Source organism: Sciurus carolinensis, chromosome 11 (genome assembly GCF_902686445.1).
Source record: "Sciurus carolinensis chromosome 11, mSciCar1.2, whole genome shotgun sequence".
Lineage (NCBI taxonomy): Eukaryota > Metazoa > Chordata > Mammalia > Rodentia > Sciuridae > Sciurus > Sciurus carolinensis.
This window is the reverse complement of record NC_062223.1, coordinates 12496688-12516386: the sequence shown is the minus strand read 5'-3', so window position 1 is coordinate 12516386 and position 19699 is coordinate 12496688. Positions and strand designations below refer to the sequence as shown.

General features: G+C 46.4%; 1 protein-coding gene across 2 annotated transcripts; it reads right to left on the bottom strand.

The window, feature by feature from the left end:
* Positions 1-8711: 8711 nt before the first annotated feature.
* Positions 8712-18999, bottom strand: Eef1g (eukaryotic translation elongation factor 1 gamma). 2 transcript variants are annotated; one of them, XM_047517374.1, is made up of 10 exons: positions 18852-18999; positions 17621-17779; positions 16868-16931; positions 16569-16711; positions 15919-16062; positions 13720-13849; positions 13174-13378; positions 9392-9564; positions 9181-9305; positions 8712-8948 (listed from the first exon to the last, which is right to left on the bottom strand). In XM_047517374.1, exons 1-10 carry the CDS (start codon positions 18861-18863, stop codon positions 8790-8792), a joined length of 1314 nt encoding a protein of 437 aa, XP_047373330.1. In that variant the 5' UTR covers positions 18864-18999; the 3' UTR covers positions 8712-8789. The 2 variants fall into 2 exon arrangements, with proteins under 2 accessions (XP_047373330.1, XP_047373329.1); XM_047517373.1 differs by lacking the exon at positions 18852-18999 and adding an exon at positions 18551-18580.
* Between the last annotated feature and the right edge of the window lie 700 nt (positions 19000-19699).

The following is a 19699-nucleotide window of genomic DNA, read 5'->3' as shown; positions in this document are numbered from 1 at the left end:
GGGGGAGGGGTGTTGGCTTACTTTTTAAATTTGGTGTTGGGAATGAACCCAGGGCCTTCCACATGCTAAACACGTACTCTACCACTGAGCTACACCCAGTCCCTAGAATTTAAACAACATAGACATGTAGAACAATAAAAAGTAAATGTCTTCACTCCTTCTCTACACAAGTCCCTCTCCCCCAAAGTAAGCACTGTTAATAATTTACCAAAGGATTTTTAACTTTGAAATGAATCATCATTCGGTTCCTTGAAAGAGCAAGGTCTCCTAGTGCATATTAAAATAGGAATTGATTTACACTCCAGGTTTTCAGAAAGGTGGCTGCAATATGACAAATGCCAGACAGACACAGGGTATCTGCCCAGAAAGCGACAGGGGTTTGGAGAAAGGAGGTTGGAATAGGAATGGACAAAGAACAAGGGAAGTGGGAGGGCACAGATGCCATTCACCTCAGCTAAGCTTCACCAGGCCCCCCAGGAGTAAAAGAGCAGAGGCAAGCTTCCCTTCCCGGGCTCAGAGCCAACTTATCTGCTCTTTTGTTTGTTCTGGCCACCTTTTTGGTCAACAGGGAAGAAAGCAGGATGGTGAGGTGGGCTTTTGGGGCAGCCACAGAACAGGGGTCACTGTCCAGGTACTTCATTCAGGAATAAGGGTAACAAGATGACCTGGTGGGGGTGGCTGTAGGAACTGGCTCCTGCCCCAGTCATAGGAGAGTAGAGAGTGGTAACTTCCACACTGCCCCTAAAAAACCATGATCTGGAACCAGAACTGGGATTTCCTAGATCAGCCTACTCAGCCCAGGGGAGGGGAATATTTTCAAGTTTTCAGTAATGTAAGTGGTGACAAACTTTTAGAAATTTCTGCCAAACCTTTTCCTTCTGCCTAATGCAGTACCCCTCCACCCCAAACCCCATAAAGCTACTATGATGGTGATTTTTTTTTCTTTCTGCCTCGCAGCGTGTATTTTCATCTATTAGCTCATTCAGTCCTCACACATCCTGGGAGGGAAGCACCCAGTGAGGCAATGGTCTCGGAGAGGGTTAGTGATTTATGTAAAGGCACACAACTGACACACTAGCATTTAAGTGTCACAAGGAGGGACTTTTTTCCCTGTGTATGCCCCATGCCTGGAGCAGTGGTAGATAGATAGCAATCATTCAGGAACAGGTTTTGTTATTTATTTCTCTATTTATGTGTTTATTTATTGTGGTACTAGGGAATCGAACCCAGGGCCTCATACAAGTCAGCCTTCTGCTTTACCACTGAGCTACATCCCCAGCCTTCGGGAACAGATTTTAAATGAATGAATGAACTCCAGGTGTAATTGATGGCAAAGCCCCTGCTCTTTCTCCCATGGCAGCATCCTGCATCACACGCCATCAGTTTCCTGCGGCTCTCAGTCCTCAGGAAGCAATTCTCTTACTTGTAGGTCTCTCCTGCAGCTGCACAGACAGTATTGTGTGTCCAGTACTGGGCCAGGGACCTGTGGTGATGGTAAGATGGAAAAGAGAACTTGGCAAGACGGAATCCCTGCCCTCGAGGCACTCAGTCCCCAAGGAAATGGCTCTGATCCCCCTTGTCTGTCCTCTCAATTTCTGCAGGTCCTATACTTTGAGAAAACTGGAAACTGTCTTTTCAAAATCAGGTCTTTTGCACGGCTACCTCCCCCTGACACCACATACGTGCACTCACATGCATACACACTCACATACTTTTTAAGTTAGAGTCCTCTTCCACCAACACTGCAAAAAAAAAAAAAAAAAAAAAAAAAAAAAAAAAGTCTTCTCCAAGATTTCACACTCCTGTCAAATTAAAGGCCGTCCTCTTTTATACCCACCCAGATCGGGAGGTCAGCCCTGAGCCAGCGCTCCCAGGCCATCAGAGGTGTCCAACACGCCTGTCCTCCAGACTCACTGGCAACGCTAGGTGAGCTCTAGGACTCGTCATCACTGGGATAGCCCAGCTTCCCCAGAAGTGACGCTCCCTCCCTCCCTGGGGGTTCCCTGAAATGTAGTGTTATGAGTGTGTGTGATGAACCTTGGGCTCCTCCGTTGCCTGGCAACGGACCTCTGTTTTGTTCCTATTATGCCTGTTTCCATAGTAACCACAAAGGGGAGCTCTCTGGGCAGGCCCCTTGCCAGGGGATTCCCCTTCCCCTCCCTTCTTGCCACAATCCCCTTTTCTGAAATCAGCGGTCTTACAGGGAAGAAAAAAGGCTGACAGCTCAAAGGGTAATCTCGGCTTTTAAAAGTGTGATCCAGAAAGGAAGTGAAGTGTGCCTCTGTTTTCAGTCTCTTTAGAACAGACTTCCCCCCCATGAAGGTCCTTTTGCACAGCGTCCTTAGCAGCAGAGAAGGACTGTCAACTCTTCTTAGGGCCATGGGGATCTCCCAGACCCCAGCTCCACCCCATACCAACCCTGGGATTAGTGTCCCTGCCAAACAGGCCCTTCTCCGTTCACTTTCCGAACTTCCTAATCCTGTTCTTAATCATGTTCCCCAGACAAACAGCAACCCAACCCTATAGGGTGACTCGAGAATTCAAACATTTCCTTAGCAATTCTCAAATTCCAAACTCTTCACCCTAACCCCAAAATATGAAGCCAAATAAAATCATCCTTCCCAAGCTCAATACAAAGTCAAATAAGAAGTTCCTGAATTACTCGGATTAGACAGTCATTACTTGGAAACTCTTCTGTAACACTCAGTCCTAATGGAATCTTCAGGTCCAAACAGACCCCAAATTAAAGTCAGTTAGAGAACAAGAGACACAGGGCTGTCTCCAGAGTACAAAGCCCAGGAAGCAAAAAGTCAAGAAAGATTGTGCAGCCGGAATAAAAGAGAAGAACTGGACAGAGAGAGGAAGCCAGGTAGCCACACGGGCCATGGATGGTTTCCTGACAGTTGTGCTTATGGAAAAAACAATAGACATGCCCTCAAAATTAGGGAATGCTGGGTGCCCTGGTGCCTACTGTAATCTCAGTGATTTGGGAGACTTTGGCAGGAGGATCACAAGTTCCAGGTCAGCCTCTGTAGTTTAGCAAGGTCCTAAGCAACTTAGTGAGACCTTGACTTAAAATTAAAAAAATAAAAAGGGCTGAGGATGTAGCTCAGTGGTAAAGCGCCTCTGGTTTCAACCTCCAGTAACAAAAAAAAAAAAAAAAAAAAAAAGGGAAAATATCCAGGTGCAGTGATACTCCTCTGTAATTCCAGAGACTCAGGAAACTGAGGCAGTAGGACTGAAAGTTTAAGGCCAGCCTGGGCAACTTAGTGAGACCCTGTCTCAAAATCAAAAAGAAATAAAATGTAAATGCTGGGGGTGTAGCTCTGAGTTCAATTCCCAATACAAAAAAAAAAAAAAGATTAAGGAAAAGAAGTGGCAAAACATGATTGCATGAGGCCCTGAAGGAAGGAGGGAGGGAGAGAGAGAAGACAGAAGAGCGCAGAGTGAGCTGGGGACTGGGCGGGCAGAGTTGTAAACAGGAGCCGAGGGAGGCAGCTGGAATGAATAGAGCAGCCGGCCCCAGCCAGCTCCCTGCACAGCGGGCAGCAGGGAGAGGCCGAAAGGCGGACAACCAGCCTCTGCGCCCCTTCCTAGGAATCCACTTTCCTCCCATCCTTCCCAACTCCCTCTGCCTTTTCCCAAGTTTCCTGGGGAAAGGGATACCAGCCTGGACTTCCCTCCCTTCTTTACTCACACTTCCCCAAGTCCAGCTTAAGGAGATCATGCTGTGCAGGGAAGGAAGGGCCTAAGCTGCCCAGAACCTGACTCACCACATAGCTGAGGTTCCTGTCACTCGAAGTCCCGCCTCTGCTGCGCCCTGTGCCCTCTGCCCACTCCAGGACTTGGATTGCCACAGCTGACCCTGTGCGGGTACCTGCTCCACGTCTATGCTTCTTACCCTGGAGCTCTGGGCTCTCAGAAGCATTTGAGTGCTACCCTCTCTGTCCCTCTGAAACCGGTGTGCTGTATCCACCATAGTTATTCCTCAGCTTTTGAGGGAAGCACCTTCCTGCTGGTCTTAGGAGCAAACCTGACTCAGTAAGTGGCTGCATGGACTTGGATATGCCCTTGATAAGTCACTTCCCCTCCCTGGACTTGTTTATTCATGGGCAAAATAAAGGATTATTTGAGATGGTCTCTCTTGGTCCCTGCATGAGGTACATTCTGTTAGTCTGAGTCAAAGAAATGGATAGTTACTATTGCGGAGTGGGATAAAAGGGTGTGTTCACTAACCCCTGTCCTAACAGTAGGAGTGAATGGGTGGGGCGGGGCAGGGCAGGGCTGTGGCATTGCCACCATAGGGCAGCCAACACCCTAGGCAACTCGATGACTCAGGTCCCACATGGTAGAGAACTGGCCAGAAAGTGCCCCGTGGCTTCCCTGTGAGTCAAGGGAAATGCGGATCTCCCTGAAGAATGACTGGCTAGGGTTCCGCTACAACCAACTCTCCTTCACACCTGGAAAGTTTCCAATCCCAAGTCCAGCCCCCACTTCCTGTGATGGGAGCCCTAAGCTCATCTTTCTGCCTCCCTGGCCTGCACAGTTGCTTCCACTCCTCCCACCTGACCTGGGCCATCCCTCTTCCCCCAAGGCTACAAAGCTCCTTACCCTCCAACAGCTCCCAACAGCTCCCCCTGCCCCATCATGTTCCCCTTGGCTCTGCCCATTCTCTCGGTTCACCCCCATCCTGGCAGAACCAGCCAGATGATTGCAAAAGGGCTGAGCCAGCGAGAGGCCTTCACATGACAGCTGCCTCTGCTGCTGCGGCACAGGGGAGGGGGCAGCTGGAAGTAGAGGCACATTCCATGGGAGATCCTATCAGAAACAGCCCCAAAGCCTGACTGACTGACCATCCAGGCCCTGACCTGCACACTGCCCAAGACCATTGTGTAAAAAAGGAGTCAACAGGCTCTCCTTGGAATTCTGAGGAATCAGGAAAACAAAGAAGGGAGTGAGAAAGGGCAGGGGGTCCAGGACATTCAAATATCCAGCATCATGAGGGATGTTGCCACCGGACCAGCACCACCCGTCCAAGATATTCCCCCTCTTAGGAGAATCAAGTGAGTAAAGCCTTACTACCCAGCCACCCGTCTCCCCTTCTCCACCCATCCCTTGGGTGCTGAGGCACTGGGACATCCCAGTAATTCCTCTGGAGTAAAACCATGGCCTAATCTGGGAGCCATGCCAGCCTGATAGAGCAAACAGACAAGAGCAGGTGGCAGTTTCTCTAACCTTTTAGGAGCGCCAATATTTCAGCTCTGCAGCACTAGGGGAAGAAGAGAACTGGGTGGATACCCCACAAGTATGTTCCAACATGCAGAGGGCTGAAACAAGTTGGGGAAGTCACAGTATGCTACTGGTATACCAGTGGAGGAGACCAGAAAGCTACAACCACCCAGAAAGATCCACCTGATGTGTGTGGAGGGAAAGTTCTGTTCTGAGGACAGAGTGCTGGTTGCTATGAAAACTGCAGTATTAATTTCAGAAACAACTGGGTGGAGTGCTGAAAGTACTTTATTCCTCTCCCTTCAACATTCTCGGCCCTCCCCCCACCCTTCAAAAGGGGAAGTGGCATATTTGGGGCATGTGGGCAGCTGGTGGGATGGGTCTGACCCAGGGAGAGTAGCAGCTGTCCAGTTCTGGCTCAAAGGAGGACATGGAAAAAAAAAAAAAAGATGACAATCTAGGTCTTTTTTGGAAGAATTTTAAAGGTTTTAACTTTAAAAAAAAAAAAAAGTGACTGAAGCAGAATTTCCAACAAAGCTGAACTAGCTGCTTCTAACCAGTATCTTCTGGTTTATCTACAAACTGAACCAGCATTCCCATTCACACTGCAGGGTCTGTAAAGATTCTGAGGCAATTGCAACCCTGAGCCCAGAGCCCTTCTCCAGTTTCTTTCAACCATTTTTTCAACCTGAGATTTTGCCCACTAAGTGGATGAAATAGCCTCCTTTTTCCCTCATTCTACGTGTATTCAAGATCACACGTTTTCAGCCCCTGACCCACTCCCAACACCCACTCCCTTTCCGACCCCCAGTCTCTGCCAGCTTGCACACAGGCCTTCAGCTCCAGGTGAGGAGCCTCCCTGGGGTGCAGGAGAAACTGCCTGGTAACTGGAGACGTTAACAGGCTCTGATTGGCTGTCCATGGCAGGGAAAGGCCAGGATCCAGCCAGATGCTCTGGGATCAGGGAAGGCCAAGTTGGCTGTGCAGTGACTCAGGCCTCCTTGGGATAGGGCAGGGGCAGAACCAACTCCAGGTGTGCTTCCCCTTTTCTGCCCGCAACCCATATGCCAAAATTTCTGCTGTTAAACCCTTTCCTGCCCATCCCACCTACTTTAAAGGCCAAAGGCCCAATCTCCAGCCTCTCTGAGGTTCTCCCTCACCTCTAGCTTCTGGGTCTGGCCCTCCCCCAGTGCAGACCTCACCCAACAACTTCCACCACCCTTATTCTGCATTAAACCAGGGCTAGAAGGTAGGGAGGCAGGATGTACAGATGAAGCCACTCTTCAGCAGGATCAGAGGGGCACTGGAGGTGGGGGGTCCCTGGCTACTCAACCCATGTAGCCTGCTGGTCGCACTCCTGCCTAAGCAATTGCCCACCAGGCAGAACTTCTTTTCCATAGCTAAGCCTCCCTCCTAGGTCCTGGCCTGCCCCTTAAACCTAAATCTCATTGCAAAATGCAGTCTCTCCTGCCCATAATTCTCCAGCTACTGTAAAGATTAAGGAGATACCATGAAAGTAGTGAAGATTGCACAAGCAAAGGAGGTGTAGTGGGAAACAGAATTTAAGGAGTCTGGCAGGTTCTGAGAGGCCCCAGCAATAAGCTAAGGGCACACCCCATGCCAGCATTTAGCACTCAGATGCTAGCTTTGAGACCCAGAATGCTCAGAAGCAAGACAGGTATTGAAGTTTAGCTCCAACTCAAGATGAGCTGCCAAAGGGTTGGGGTTGTAGCTCAGTGGTAGAGCACCTGCTTAGCACATAGGAGGTACTGGGTTCCATCCTCAGCACTGCATAAAAATAAAGGTATTGTGTCCATCCACAACTTTAAAAAAGAGCTGCCAAGGAGAAACATCTGAGCAAGAACTAATTCATCCTTACCCATATGGATTCCAAACCAGAGATGTCTACTCACTGTTTCACAGAACGCTTCCAAACTGGTCAAGTTCCCAGCCTGGTCTGTGCCTGGTAAAGTCACCTTCTTCCCCACCCCCCCAAGCCAAAGAGCCCTCTTCTGTGCCTAGACTAAGGGATGAGATCTGAAAAATAAGTAAAACCGCAAGCTAGAGATGGAAGGCTGTCATGATTGTTCTGCATGTACCTCAAACATGAATTAAATAGCTCCCAATTTTTAACCTAAATGGTTTACTGTCAGGGAGACCATCAATACTTTTGGAAAACAGTAAGTAGAAGGGCAAGAATCCCTGAAAAAAAGGCATAAAGTGCAAAAGAAAAAAAAAACTAGTAAATATTTGTTTCTACAGAATGTCAGATGACAATTATGACCACTTGATATTCTAGGAAGCAGGACATGTTGAGTAGACTTCAGAGTGACACATGCTAGGTCCATACCCTGCCTTTGCCACTTCAGATGGGTGTGATCAGAAGTCAAGTTACTGAAGTCCTGAATCATTATTTTCTTGTTAAAATGCAGACACACCACTGAAGCTCACCTGCAGCCAGGTAGCAGCCAATAGAAATGTTCCAAATAGCTGATGCCTGGTCCTCCAGACTTACCTACCTCAGAGCAGCTGTGGCAAACAGTTGGCCCTCCCTGCTCCATGGGTTCTACAGCATACATACAACCAATACGACACACAGAAAATACTCAGAGCTGGGATGTAGCATAGTGGTGGAGGCACATGCCTAGCACACTTGCAGTCCTGGGTTCCACCCCAGGTACTGACAAAAGTAATTAAAAATAGGAAAAAACAACATCTATATCAAGCACATCATATTTTTCTCATCATTATTTCCTAAATATAGTATAACTATTTAGTGTTTACATTATATTGGGTATAATAAATAATCTAAAGATGATTTAAAATATTGATTGTACATAGGTTATATGCAAATACACCATTTTATATAAGGGACTTGAGGATGTGAAGATTCTAATGTCAGAGGGGGTTCCTGGAATCAATCCCTCCAGGCACTGAGAACATCAACTGTAATTACAGTTCCTCTGTACAATGTGAGCTACATGTTAGCTCTTACCATCATTAGCAGATATTTGCTCGCTTCACTGAAGGTCTAGTTTATGGTTCCTAAGAATTAGGTAGCTACAGCCAGGCACAGTGGGTACGCTTATAATCCTAGCAGCTCAGGAGGCTGAGGCAGGATTGCCAAGTTTGAGGCCAGCCTCAGCAATTTAAAAAAATGTAAAGGGCTAGGGATGTAGCTCAGTGGTAAAACACCCCTGGGTTTGATTCCCAATGTCAAAAAATAAAATATACATTAGTTAGTGATAAAGCCCCCCGTGAACACCCACCCTTAACTATTTCTCATCATTCCCAGATAGAAGAGTCACCAAAGGAAACAGGGCAATAAAAGCAAAACTGAGGACAGGCCTCTACTTCTGCTCTTCTGAAGACTTCTCTCCTGCCAATGGAGATGCTGAAGACATAGAGAGCACCCTGCTTCAGTTTATCTATTCCCCTTTGAAGGAGCCACCACTCACAAAAGGAGGCATGACAGGACAGGGTTCAATGTTCAGTTTCCTTTAATGACCCCCATCTCCCTGAAGGGCAGGTGCAGGCAGCGAGGCGATGGCAAGAGATGTTCACTTGAAGACCTTGCCCTGATTGAAGGCTTTGCCCACATGCTGGAAGGCCCCCTCCCAGGAAAAGTACTCTCGAACCAGCGTCTGGGTCTCCTCGCTGCCAGGATCCAGTTTCCGCCAGGTATATGACTCATAGTCCACCTGCCAATCTGGACTCAGCTGAAAATAAAAAACCAAGAAAAAGGTATGTGGTTAGATTACTAAACACTGTCCCATACCTGGGCTACTTCCAGCTCAGACTATGCATCAGATCCCAAGAATCTTGTGAACAGCAGCTCTTCCAATGTACACTCCTAAACTCTCCTGAATACCCAAAGGCCAAGACTAACTCACTGTGCTTCCTGTATCCTTATCCCACCCTCAAGAGACTCCTCCCCTTCACCTTCCTCACCGGAAAGGCAAGCTCCTGGCCTCTGAAGACCCAGACTCCAGAAATGGAGCTGCTATTGTTGGTTCCAAAGAGGATGACACTGGCAAAGGCATTCTTCCTCAGTTTGTCCAATCGCTGAAACATTCCTGGAGGGGAAAGGGAGAACACTCAGCCTTTGAAATCACCCCCACTATAGATTTTGTTCCTCCTCCCAGACCCACCCTCTGCTCACCAGTGATGAGGTTGCAACTCATGAAGGTCTGGGTAAGCTCTTCAGGGAAGCGGTACTCAGCGTACCACAAGGACCAGCCATCCTTATCAAAATGCTCCCAAAAATATGGCAGAGCCACAGAGAGCGTGTCTTCATTGGAGTATTTGCGTTTAAATTCATCCAACACAAAGGCACTGAAAGGAGAAAGAAAACACAAGGAGGTCAGGGAGGAGAAAGCCCTAATGAGACAGCAAAGGGCTGCCAGGCTAAGGGAAGCAAAAAAGGTGTTTTCACTTAAAATTTGCTGGTTTAAATTAAGTGGCCACTGTACTGGCAGATGTGTGCAACCATGTGAGGGGAGAGAGCTGAAAGGGTCTGAACAGGAGCCTCTGAGTCCTGCTCCTGGAAGGGCATAGCTAACTGCTGCCCCCAGGTGGAGACTCACCCTGAGGCCTTCTTTCTGCCTAGCACCTCCCAGGCTGTTTCCCACCAGCCACATCAGTTACTCCCAACTCACCTTCCCCCCACACCACAGGCCTCTTCAGGTTACACAGGCGGTAACAGGAATGCAAGCAAAGGACCTCCACCTCAATCTCACACTCATGTCATTTAGTCCCTCTGTACCCAGAAACAAGTGTGGATATTGAAAACTCATTGAAACAATCTGTCACAATAAGCCAAGAATATAAAAATCTAAATAGGAAGGATCACACACCCCACAGTTGAAGTTCTATCCTCCTCCTTTTCAGTTATAAAAATACATGTAGACTAAAGAAATCACCTATAATGCCAGTAAAAAGGATAAGTAATTAATATTGTTATGCATTTTTAAAAGATGCAGTCATGATCTATGCAGTTTTTTTTGTTGTTGTTTTTTGTTTTTGTGGTACTGGGGATGGAACTCAGGGCCTTGGGCTTGCAAGGCAAGCACTCTACCAGCTGAGTATCTCCCCAGCCCTATGCAGTTTTTTAATTGTGAAGTACTATCAAAAATTCTTTGTAGCCAGACTTGGTGACACACACCTGTAATCACATCAATTCGGGAAGCTAAAGCAGAAGGATCCCAAGTATAAGGCCAGTCTCGACAACTTTGTGAGACTCTCAGCAAAGCCTGTCTCCTAAAAAAAGGGGCTAGGAATGTACTCAGTAGTAAAGCACCCCACAATCCAATCCCCAGTGCCCAAAAAAGTCCTTGCAGCTGGGTAAAGTGGACATGCCTGCAATCCCAGCTACTTGGGAGGCTAAGGCAGGACAATCGCAAATTCAAGGCAAGCCTTAGCAACCAAGACACTGTCTCAAAAAATAAAAAGGGGCTATACTTCAGTGGTAGAATGTTCCTGGGTTCCATTTCTTGTACCAACACACAAAAAAATAAAAAACCAAAAAACCCACCTTTATAAAACATTTTAGTGGCTCAATAACCTTCTACTGCATGCATGTGCCACAAATCTATTGTTTAGTTCATTCAATTATTGGCATAAATATCCACAATAAATATCCCATTATTTCAATTCTTGTAACATGCCCATGAGTTAAGACTGTTACCCTCCCTTTCCAGATGAAGTTAAGGGGTATGATTTGTCTAACGGTTATGACAGCCAAGGCAGAAAATTTGCCCTTTAACCCCAGGTCCCAGAATCCTTTCTAAATACTAGAAATCTCATCTGAGAAGCATTTTAAAAAGTTCACCCACCAAGCTGGGGATACAGCTAAGTGATGGAGCATTTGTGTAGCATGCACAAGGCCAGGGGTTCAACCCCCAGCACCACAAAAACACGGCCCCTCCCATAAAAACAACAAAAAATTGAACACCTCAACCACCCACCACTTAAAAAGGGACTGGACATTTTCCCATACCCTCTTGAACTGCTCAAACTTGTCCTCCGCTGCTCTTAATAACCACAGGATAGGGGAACATGGCTAGCCAGAAGATCTAAGGAGGACTAGAATCAGTGGGATGCAGTGATGCACTTCTGTAATTCCAAGGAGACTGAGGATCGCAAGTTTGAAGCCAGCATGGGTAACTTACAGAGACCCTGTCTCGAAATAAAATACAAGGATTGGGGATGTAGCTCAGTGGTTGAGTGTGAGGACCCAGCATGGTGTGTGTTACAGAATGGCTGCATCTGGAGCCTTCTTGGTCTTGCACAAAGGACCTGGGAATAAGAATTTTCTCAGCTACCCTCCAAGTTGCTCCTGTTCACTAGTATAACTTTTGTCACCTACAACTCTAGATGCAGCTATCACATCTACCGCCAGTAGTGCTCCTTCATGCTTGGTCACCTCTTACCAAATAATTACAAAATGGGGTGCGTCAAACCTGAACCCTAAAAGGGAAGAGGTGTTTAAATTCCTTGCATTTGAATGAGCTTGAGAGGTTCTTTTGTATTATCTACTATGTGTAAAAATGGCTAAGAGTTTAATGGAAAACTTTTGTACAATAGTAGAATGAAGACAGTTCCAAATAAAAAGCAATCATAAATGGGAGTATATTAAAAAAAAAAAAAAAAAAACAACACCTGAACCCTTACAGACCAAGTAGTGAAAGGATGGAATGCTTTGGGACTGGCACAGTGAGTGGAGAATAGTGGAGAGACAAGAATCACAAAGCAGAGTGACCACAGAAAATGTATTTCTCATATTGTTGTTTTTTTTTTTGGGTACCAGGGATTAAACCCAGCAGCACTTAACCAGAGCTAAGCTACATCCCCAGCCCTCTTTTATATTTTATTAGAAACAGTGTCTCACTGAGTTGCTGGGATTACAGACATGCACCCTAGGCCTGGCTTCTCATATTGTTTTAACTCCCAATAAAATGACTTAGGGCACTGACTAAAGGCCTGATGACAGAGAACTGAGCAAACACTGGGTGTACTACTTTTTTTTAATCCCCCAAATTTCCCCTTTTCCCTATTCTTTTTTAAAAGAACATCTGCATTTACTGAAGAGAATGTAAGGCGATCAGTCGCATCTACTTCCTTCTCCTTAGTGGTTCATCTACCGAAGTTTGTTAACAATGAACTAGATAGACACTATGTAGCCACAATCATCCTCCTTTCTCTTAGCAAGCAATTTTTGTAGGTCTGATTCATTACAATAGCAAATAAATAACCAAAGGGTCCTGCTGTTGTTCACTGCCTTAGCAAAGTCAGCCCTGGAGAGCAGACTTAAGGCTCTCTGCACATCTCACTTCTGAGAGATCCTGGGATGTTCGCAATCAAACGAACATGCTCAAAACCAATAATCTCCATCCCAAAGTTTGTCCCAGCCTATCTATTTGTTAGAAAGTGAGTTCCAGGGCTGGGGATATAGCTCAGTTGGTAGAGTGCTTGCCTCACAAGCACAAGGCCCTGGGTTCAAATCCCCAGCACCACAAAAAATAAAAATAAAAAATAAAAAAAAGAAAGTGAGTTCCAAAGGCTGGGGATATAGGTCAGTGGTAAAAGTTCTTGCCTAGCATGTGTGAGGCCCTGTGTTTGATCCCCAGCATTACAAATGTGGGAGTTCCAATGTCCCCAAACACTGGATGTATTTGGAACTGGCTTAAGTCTACTTTCAAAATTTAGCCAACCCTTAGTAAGAGCTCAGTAAGTTGCTTCAAATTGTTTAAAATTAAGGACTGGGGATATAGTTCAGTGGGATGTAGCATGTATGAGGCCCTGACTTCCACTACCAGTACCACGATGATAATAAGTAAAAATTCAATTAAAATAAACCTCTCCCTTTTATATAATTAACCTAAAACTCTGGCACTAGTTATGTGAAGGGGACACAGAGTTGAGAACAACCTCCATTAATCTTACCTCTTAGGCAGGTGAGCAAAGGGGTCCTTGGCCTTGGGCTCAGCAGCCAGTGCCTGCTCACATTCATCCATTTCCTCCTCTGGAGCTGGGGCAGCTGCCTTTTTCTCCTCTTTCCGCTCAGCCTGGGGCTTCTGCTTCTCTTCCCGTGAACCCTTCTCTTTCCGTGGGGTGTCCTTTTTAGGCTGGCTTTCTGCAAACTTCTTAGCTGGTGGAAAGGGAAGGGAAGAAAGTGAATATCCTGCCTCTTTCCATGTTCTTCCAAAACTAGGCAGCAAGCAGGGAAATGAGGAAAATGAATGAGACAATTAAGCAACCCAGACTCCAAACTGCCCTGCCACGCGTCCTTCACCAAGACCAGTATACAAGCCTGGGCAACAAATATATGCAGTACGACGACTCCTATTTGAGTGCAAATGAGCACATGTATACAAAATGTATTTTGTGGGTCCCCAGATCCCAAAGGTTGGACAAAAAAAAAAAATCAAGGTGTTGACATGGAGTAGATCTGACCCTGACCACATGTTCCTCTTATCCCCTTAAACTTACCATCAAACTGAGCCATCTTCTCACACAGTTTCACCTCCCCCAAGACAGCCCGGAACTGGGGCTGGTTAATGCAGGTGAGGAACCAGCGGTTGGTATTGGGAAAGGCCTGACGGAAAGAAGGCTCCAAGACCTGCCAGGATATAAGGATGGTAACAAAGTTAGCAGAGGGAAAGTTCCCTAACAAAACTCACTGCAGAGGGCTGGGGAGATAGCTCAGTTGGTAGAGTGCTCACCTTGCAAGCACAAGGCCCTGGGTTCAATCCCCAGCACCGCAAAAAAATAAATAAATAAATAAAATAAAATAAAACTCTTGGTAGAGTCTAGGATCCTCCTATCTTACTCCACCAAAGATCCAGTCCTCACCTCCCTCTCGAAAGCCAGAAAACAGCATCTTACAGCACCATCTTTCCTTGAGAGACCACTGCTATTTCTTTCTTTCCTTTTTTTGGCAGTACTGGGATCGAACCTGGGGTCTCCTCACACATGCTAGGCAAACACTCTACAACTTAATTACACACCCAGCCCTTTCATTCTGAAATAGAGTCTCACTAAATTGCCCAAGCTAGCCTCACACTTGCAATTCTTCTGCCAAGTAGCTGGGATTACAGGTGGTCAATCAAGTCCAATTTAATGGATACTTGGTCCCTTTCTCCATTAACTATCAACTATTTGGTAAGACTAACGTCTTGCTCTTTTACAAAGCATTTCACATATATCACTCCTCATCATTTTAAATTTCACGTAAATAATTTTTTTAAGTGGGACCAACACAGAGCCACAACAGAGTTATATATAAGAATATCTGCTGGACATAATGGCACACACCTGTAATTCCAGGAGGAATTGAGGACTCAACTCAGGAGGTTGAGTCAGGAGGAGCACAAGTTCAAAGTCAGTCTCAGCAACTTGGCGAAGCCCTAAGCAACTTAGTGAGACCCTGTCTCTAAATAAAATATAAAAAGAGCTGGGGTTGTGGCTCAGTGGTTAAGCACCCCTGGGTTCAATTCCAAGTACCAAAAACACTACACTGACTATGTATACAGACATGCACATTGAATGTATACACACAGACACACACACATACAAAATCATCAAACTTTACAGGGCTTGGGATACAGCTTAGTGGTACATGCTACACATGCCTAGCATGTGCAAAGCCCTGGGTTCACCACCCAGCACTGCAGAGTGGGTGGAAGAAACAAACCTCAGAGCATTCAACAACAAAAATGTATGAGTGCCATGCACAGTTGCACGCTCCAGTAATCCCAGCGACTTGGGAGGCTAAAGCAGGAGATCACAAGTTCAAAGTCAGTCTCAGCAACTTAGTGAGGCCCAGTCTCAAAAATATAAAGGGTTGGAGATGTAGTTCAGTGATAAAAGCACCTCAGGGTTCAATCCCCAGTACCAAAAAGTATGAATAATTTAGAATAACAGATGGTCCTTTAAATTAAGTTTAGATTCACGAAGAACTTACTGTTGTCCTTTTTTAGTTTGTCAAGATCAGAGAGGAAAAAAATCTTGTAATGGAGACAGAACACAGCAGTAAGTAGTGCTGGTTCTACAGTACTTAGGTTCAAACTCTACTCCAGTGCTTCCTAGCTGCATTCCTGAGGCAAGTTACATTCCTCCTCACATACATAACTGGTGTCCAAGCACCACAGGATCCTGTGAAGTTCTTGGAACAGGGCCTGGCATGCAGTAGGTGCTTTTTTCTTTGCTATTATCACATTATTATTCTGGTACAGAATGGATCCAGAATTATTGTTTGAAAATCAGCAATATGTCATTCTGTCCTTCCTTTTTGATTCAATAACCTGGACAGTAATTATTATAGACTTTGTGCTGAAGACAAAACTTGAATTCAGATCTGCTCCAAAGTCACACCATAAAAAGGTCTTTATGGGCAGTCACCACCCTGTCCTCTGTCTTCACAACTAAGCTCCACCAGCCTTCCCTGGAAATAAAGGAAACACTAAACATCTCATCCATAAAATAAACTAAGGGCAACAGAACATTAACCAACTTCTCAGAAGTGAACCAAGTCGTGGTACTCGATCCTGGGATTCCCATAGATGAGCTGTTAGCTCAGACTTCCTTTCAATAAAGTCCTCAGCAGAACCCAGGATAATCTGGAAGTTCTGTCACTTTCTTTCTAATACCCATCTACTCCCTGACAAACAGGTTCTTTATGAACATCACCTGTTTATAGAGCCACAACAGGGTGCAGACAACTGTGATGTCAGCCAGTGTCACTCGTTCGCCCACCAGAAAAGTCCTTGTCTTCAAGTGAGCATCCAGCAGCCCCAGAATTCGCCTCACCTCTTCCTTTGCATTCTCAGTGGCCTATTGATTTAAACGCTCAAATTTAATCAGCAGTTACCAATTCCTTTTCCTCACCCTCTAACAGAACTAACGTAGCTATTTCACAAGTCCTGGCTCATTCCCACCCTCTTCTATAAATCTAGGATCATTACAAATGTATCACAAATGAAGCTCTCAATGTGAAATTTCTTCATGGTTAGTTGGGCTTCATTTCCCACTGTACTGATGGTAATCACCCATGGGAAGGAAATTTAAAAGGTCATTGTCTAACTACTCCCCCTCCATCTGGCATAACCTCCCTACAGCAGAAATCCCACCTCTGATCACTTAAGACAGAATCCATCTCCACTGGGTCTGACAAGAACCCAGAAAATATCTATTGCCCACTGCTCCAAACTTAAACTTTAAAAGTTATGTCTCTGCATTGCCCACATCTTTTTCTCATTTTGCTTTATTTCCACCTCTCCAACATTTCAGGAGCTGATATCACCGTTGCCCTTGCCTTCTCCCCAAGTTCTAAAGCTCACCTGTTTGTTGTGGTGCATGATGCCCAGGGTAGGAAACACCCAGGTACTAGCTGGAGGCACTATGTCACTATCAGCAAAGCTCACCCACTGCACCACCTGGGCTGCTGCCTCTGGAGTACTTCCCCGCAGCTCCTCATTGCTTACTGCAGAGGCAGAACACAAAGGTCAAAACTTTGGGGTTATGCCAATACCAATCCAGGTCCCTGACAATTCCTCCTTGTCCACTGCAACTCATCCAAATTCCCCTCTATGTCCTCACCTTCAGACCACCCCCATTCCCATATATCCCTGAAAATTACCATAGTAGGCGATGGCATTGCTCTCAAACACACAGAATCCATCATCACCCTCAAATGCTGGAACCTGAGGACAAAGTAGTGAAAAGATAAAATACACAGGAATTTATCACTAACCAATTCCAGGAACCCAACTGTTTTGATAAAAATGTTTATATAAGACTAACAACACTTGCTTTCCAAATTATGACACCATCTGAAACTCAAGAACCAAAAAGTTGAATAACCATATCCCTTGCAATCTGAATTCACAATATTTGAACTAAGCAATTCAAACATTTTGGATATTATAAGCTATTTGTATAAAAATTCCTTAATCAAATAAGCCAAAGGCCAGAAACTAAGTCTTACATCTACATCTAAATCATTCCAAGTATTAGATTGCAGCCCGCATAGCACCTGACCTCCTCTACTCTTAGTATGGTTATTTACTTATCTCTAGGAGCCCCTTGGAGTAAGAATACTGCTTATAATAAATATTTGATATATCTGCACTACTAACACTTGGTCGAAATGCACTCATTCTCACAAAGAAATAGTGAACTGCTTAAAATCATTGAATATCTCCATTATTTTTTACAACTACACAGGAATCTACAACTATCTCAAGGTAAAATTTTTCTTAAATCACTGAAATGTAAAAGAATACAACATGGGAAGTTCCCTTTTAAAGATGGAGGCCATATCCAAAGTGATGGAATCTCAGGGCTCCTTGAGTTCTCAAGCCCAGAAGTTCCTCTCCACTTCCCTACTCACCTTGCCAGCAGGAAATTTGCGGAGAAATTCAGGGGTGCGGTTGGTTTGGCCAAAGTGGAAATGGGGTGGTGCGGAGAGCACGCGGACCTGAGCCCCACTGTACTGAGCAGCGATGAGGGCCTTGAAGGCCCTCCAGTTTTCGGGATATGTGTACAGGGTCTATACAAGAAAGAGGACAATAAAAACATAAGAAGGGTCCCAGTCCTAAATGCCACACCCGCCCCAGGATGACTTTCCTGAGTATTTCCAATCTGTCCGATTCACTTTAACTTCTTCTGGGGAACCAAGTTCTTTGGTATTTGTTACATGTAATCAGAGTCCTCTGAAATACCAAGAACAGAACTACACACCAACTGCTAAATAAAGCTTGCTGACAGATCTGACCTTCCCTAAGGGCATCTAGAAGCGTTCTCGTCCCCTCAAGTATACCTCCAAGAAATCCTTAACTTCAGGTTCCATCAGAGTCCCTCTGCCTACAAACATAGACCCCTCCCTTTCCTGAGCCCTTGTTTCATTCATTCTCGGTGACCAAACGCCTAACTACGGCTGAGCTGCGCACTGCTTCAAAAACATCGCCCTGTCTCTCGGCACACATACGGACTGAGAGATTTTCAAGTTCCCTTTGGAATAGCCACGTTGATATCGAAAGGCATGCTCTCTTCCGAAACCTACTCCTCTTCCTAAAAAACCGTTCTTTCCTTGTCGCGCACATCATCCCTCCGGTCCTGTCCTGAAGCGAATTCCCAAGTGTTTTCTCTATTAAACTGAACAGCAGTGACCAATTAGTCTGACTTCACTGTCCAGAGACTCCTCTCGCTCCCAAATCTGAGACGAACCTTAGTGCTGCCAGCCATCTCTACCCACAAAGACCCTCTTCTCTTCACTGACCCCGCTGTTGTCCCACAAAACGATCGTAAAAGTTCCGTCAACCTGCTCAAATTCCATTTCTCAAAGCCGCAAAGAAGCCGATCCACCTTTTTGTAGCTTTCAGAGCGCCGGAACCCTACATCTCTTTTCTCTTCCACCCCAGAACCTTCCACCCCTGGCTTTCGAGAGCCCCAGCCTCAGTTCCCCTCCAGGCCCTAGGAACCCTGTCTCCGACAGTATGGTCTGCAGACCCTGGATCAGCGCCTCACTTAGCTCCAGAACTCCTCTGACCGCGACTGGCCTCATTCCGGCAGAGGATGGCGGCGGATAGGGTAAACCGGTTCACCAGAGCCGGCAAACTTACCCCAGCCGCCATGGTGATTCCGCAGAGAAAGGGGGTGGGGCTATCGATGCTGCCGCAAAGTAAGCCGCCAGGGAGAGAAGGGAGGGGGGAAGGGGAGAGCCGTGGAGAAATAACAGCCGGAAAGTGAGGACGACATAGAAGGCATACGCACGACAGTTCCGTATCCAGCGGCGCTGAATTGGAAAAAGAAAGGGGTGGGGCCTGCTAGCCTGTGCGGAATAGGCTCGCGCCTGCGCAGCAGGGCTCTTGGCTGGCCCGCCCCTCAGGCGTAGCGGGCCAATCGGAGCCCGACAGGAGGTGTAAGGCACCGAGGGAGGGGAAAGTGTGAGAACCTGCTGGAAGAGCCGCCCCTTCGCAGCTACGTGGCGCGGCGGCCAGTCTCGCGCTGTGCGAACTCCGGGGGTGGTCCGTGCCGGTTCTCTCACCCGCCCGCGAAAGGAGATTCGCTGGTAGGTTCCACCGAGCCGTTCACACAGCGATTGTGTGAAACCCAGAAGAGCAAGTAACAACTGCCGAGCGGAGGTGGCAGTTTGATAAATTCCTTTTGTTTCGCTTGGGTTTTCTCTAGAAAAGGATGTATGTCTAATTAGGACCCAAGTCTGAAACCCACCGAAAAGTAGGTTTCCTCCCATTAAATCTCCTTGCAGCTCCGGGATGCTCTTAGGGCACCGGACCTCTGCCACGTCCCTTCCACATCCTTCAGGAGGCTAGCCCTCGGCCCTTCAAGGCTGAGGATTGTGGGACTGCAACGTAAGGCAATTCCGTTCTGTGTGTTTATGCGGGGGTACTGGGAGATGGAACCCAGGGACGTTCTACCACTTGACTACATCCTCAACTTTTTTTTAAAT

Coding starts and splice junctions, on each gene's coding strand:
- Eef1g (XM_047517373.1), bottom strand. Junction 16,712..16,867: donor CAATGCCATCGCCTACTATG/GTAATTTTCAGG, acceptor CTGCCTCTGCAG/TAAGCAATGAGGAGCTGCGG. Junction 9,565..13,173: donor TTTGCTCACCTGCCTAAGAG/GTAAGATTAATG, acceptor TTCTCCTTTCAG/TGCCTTTGTGTTGGATGAAT.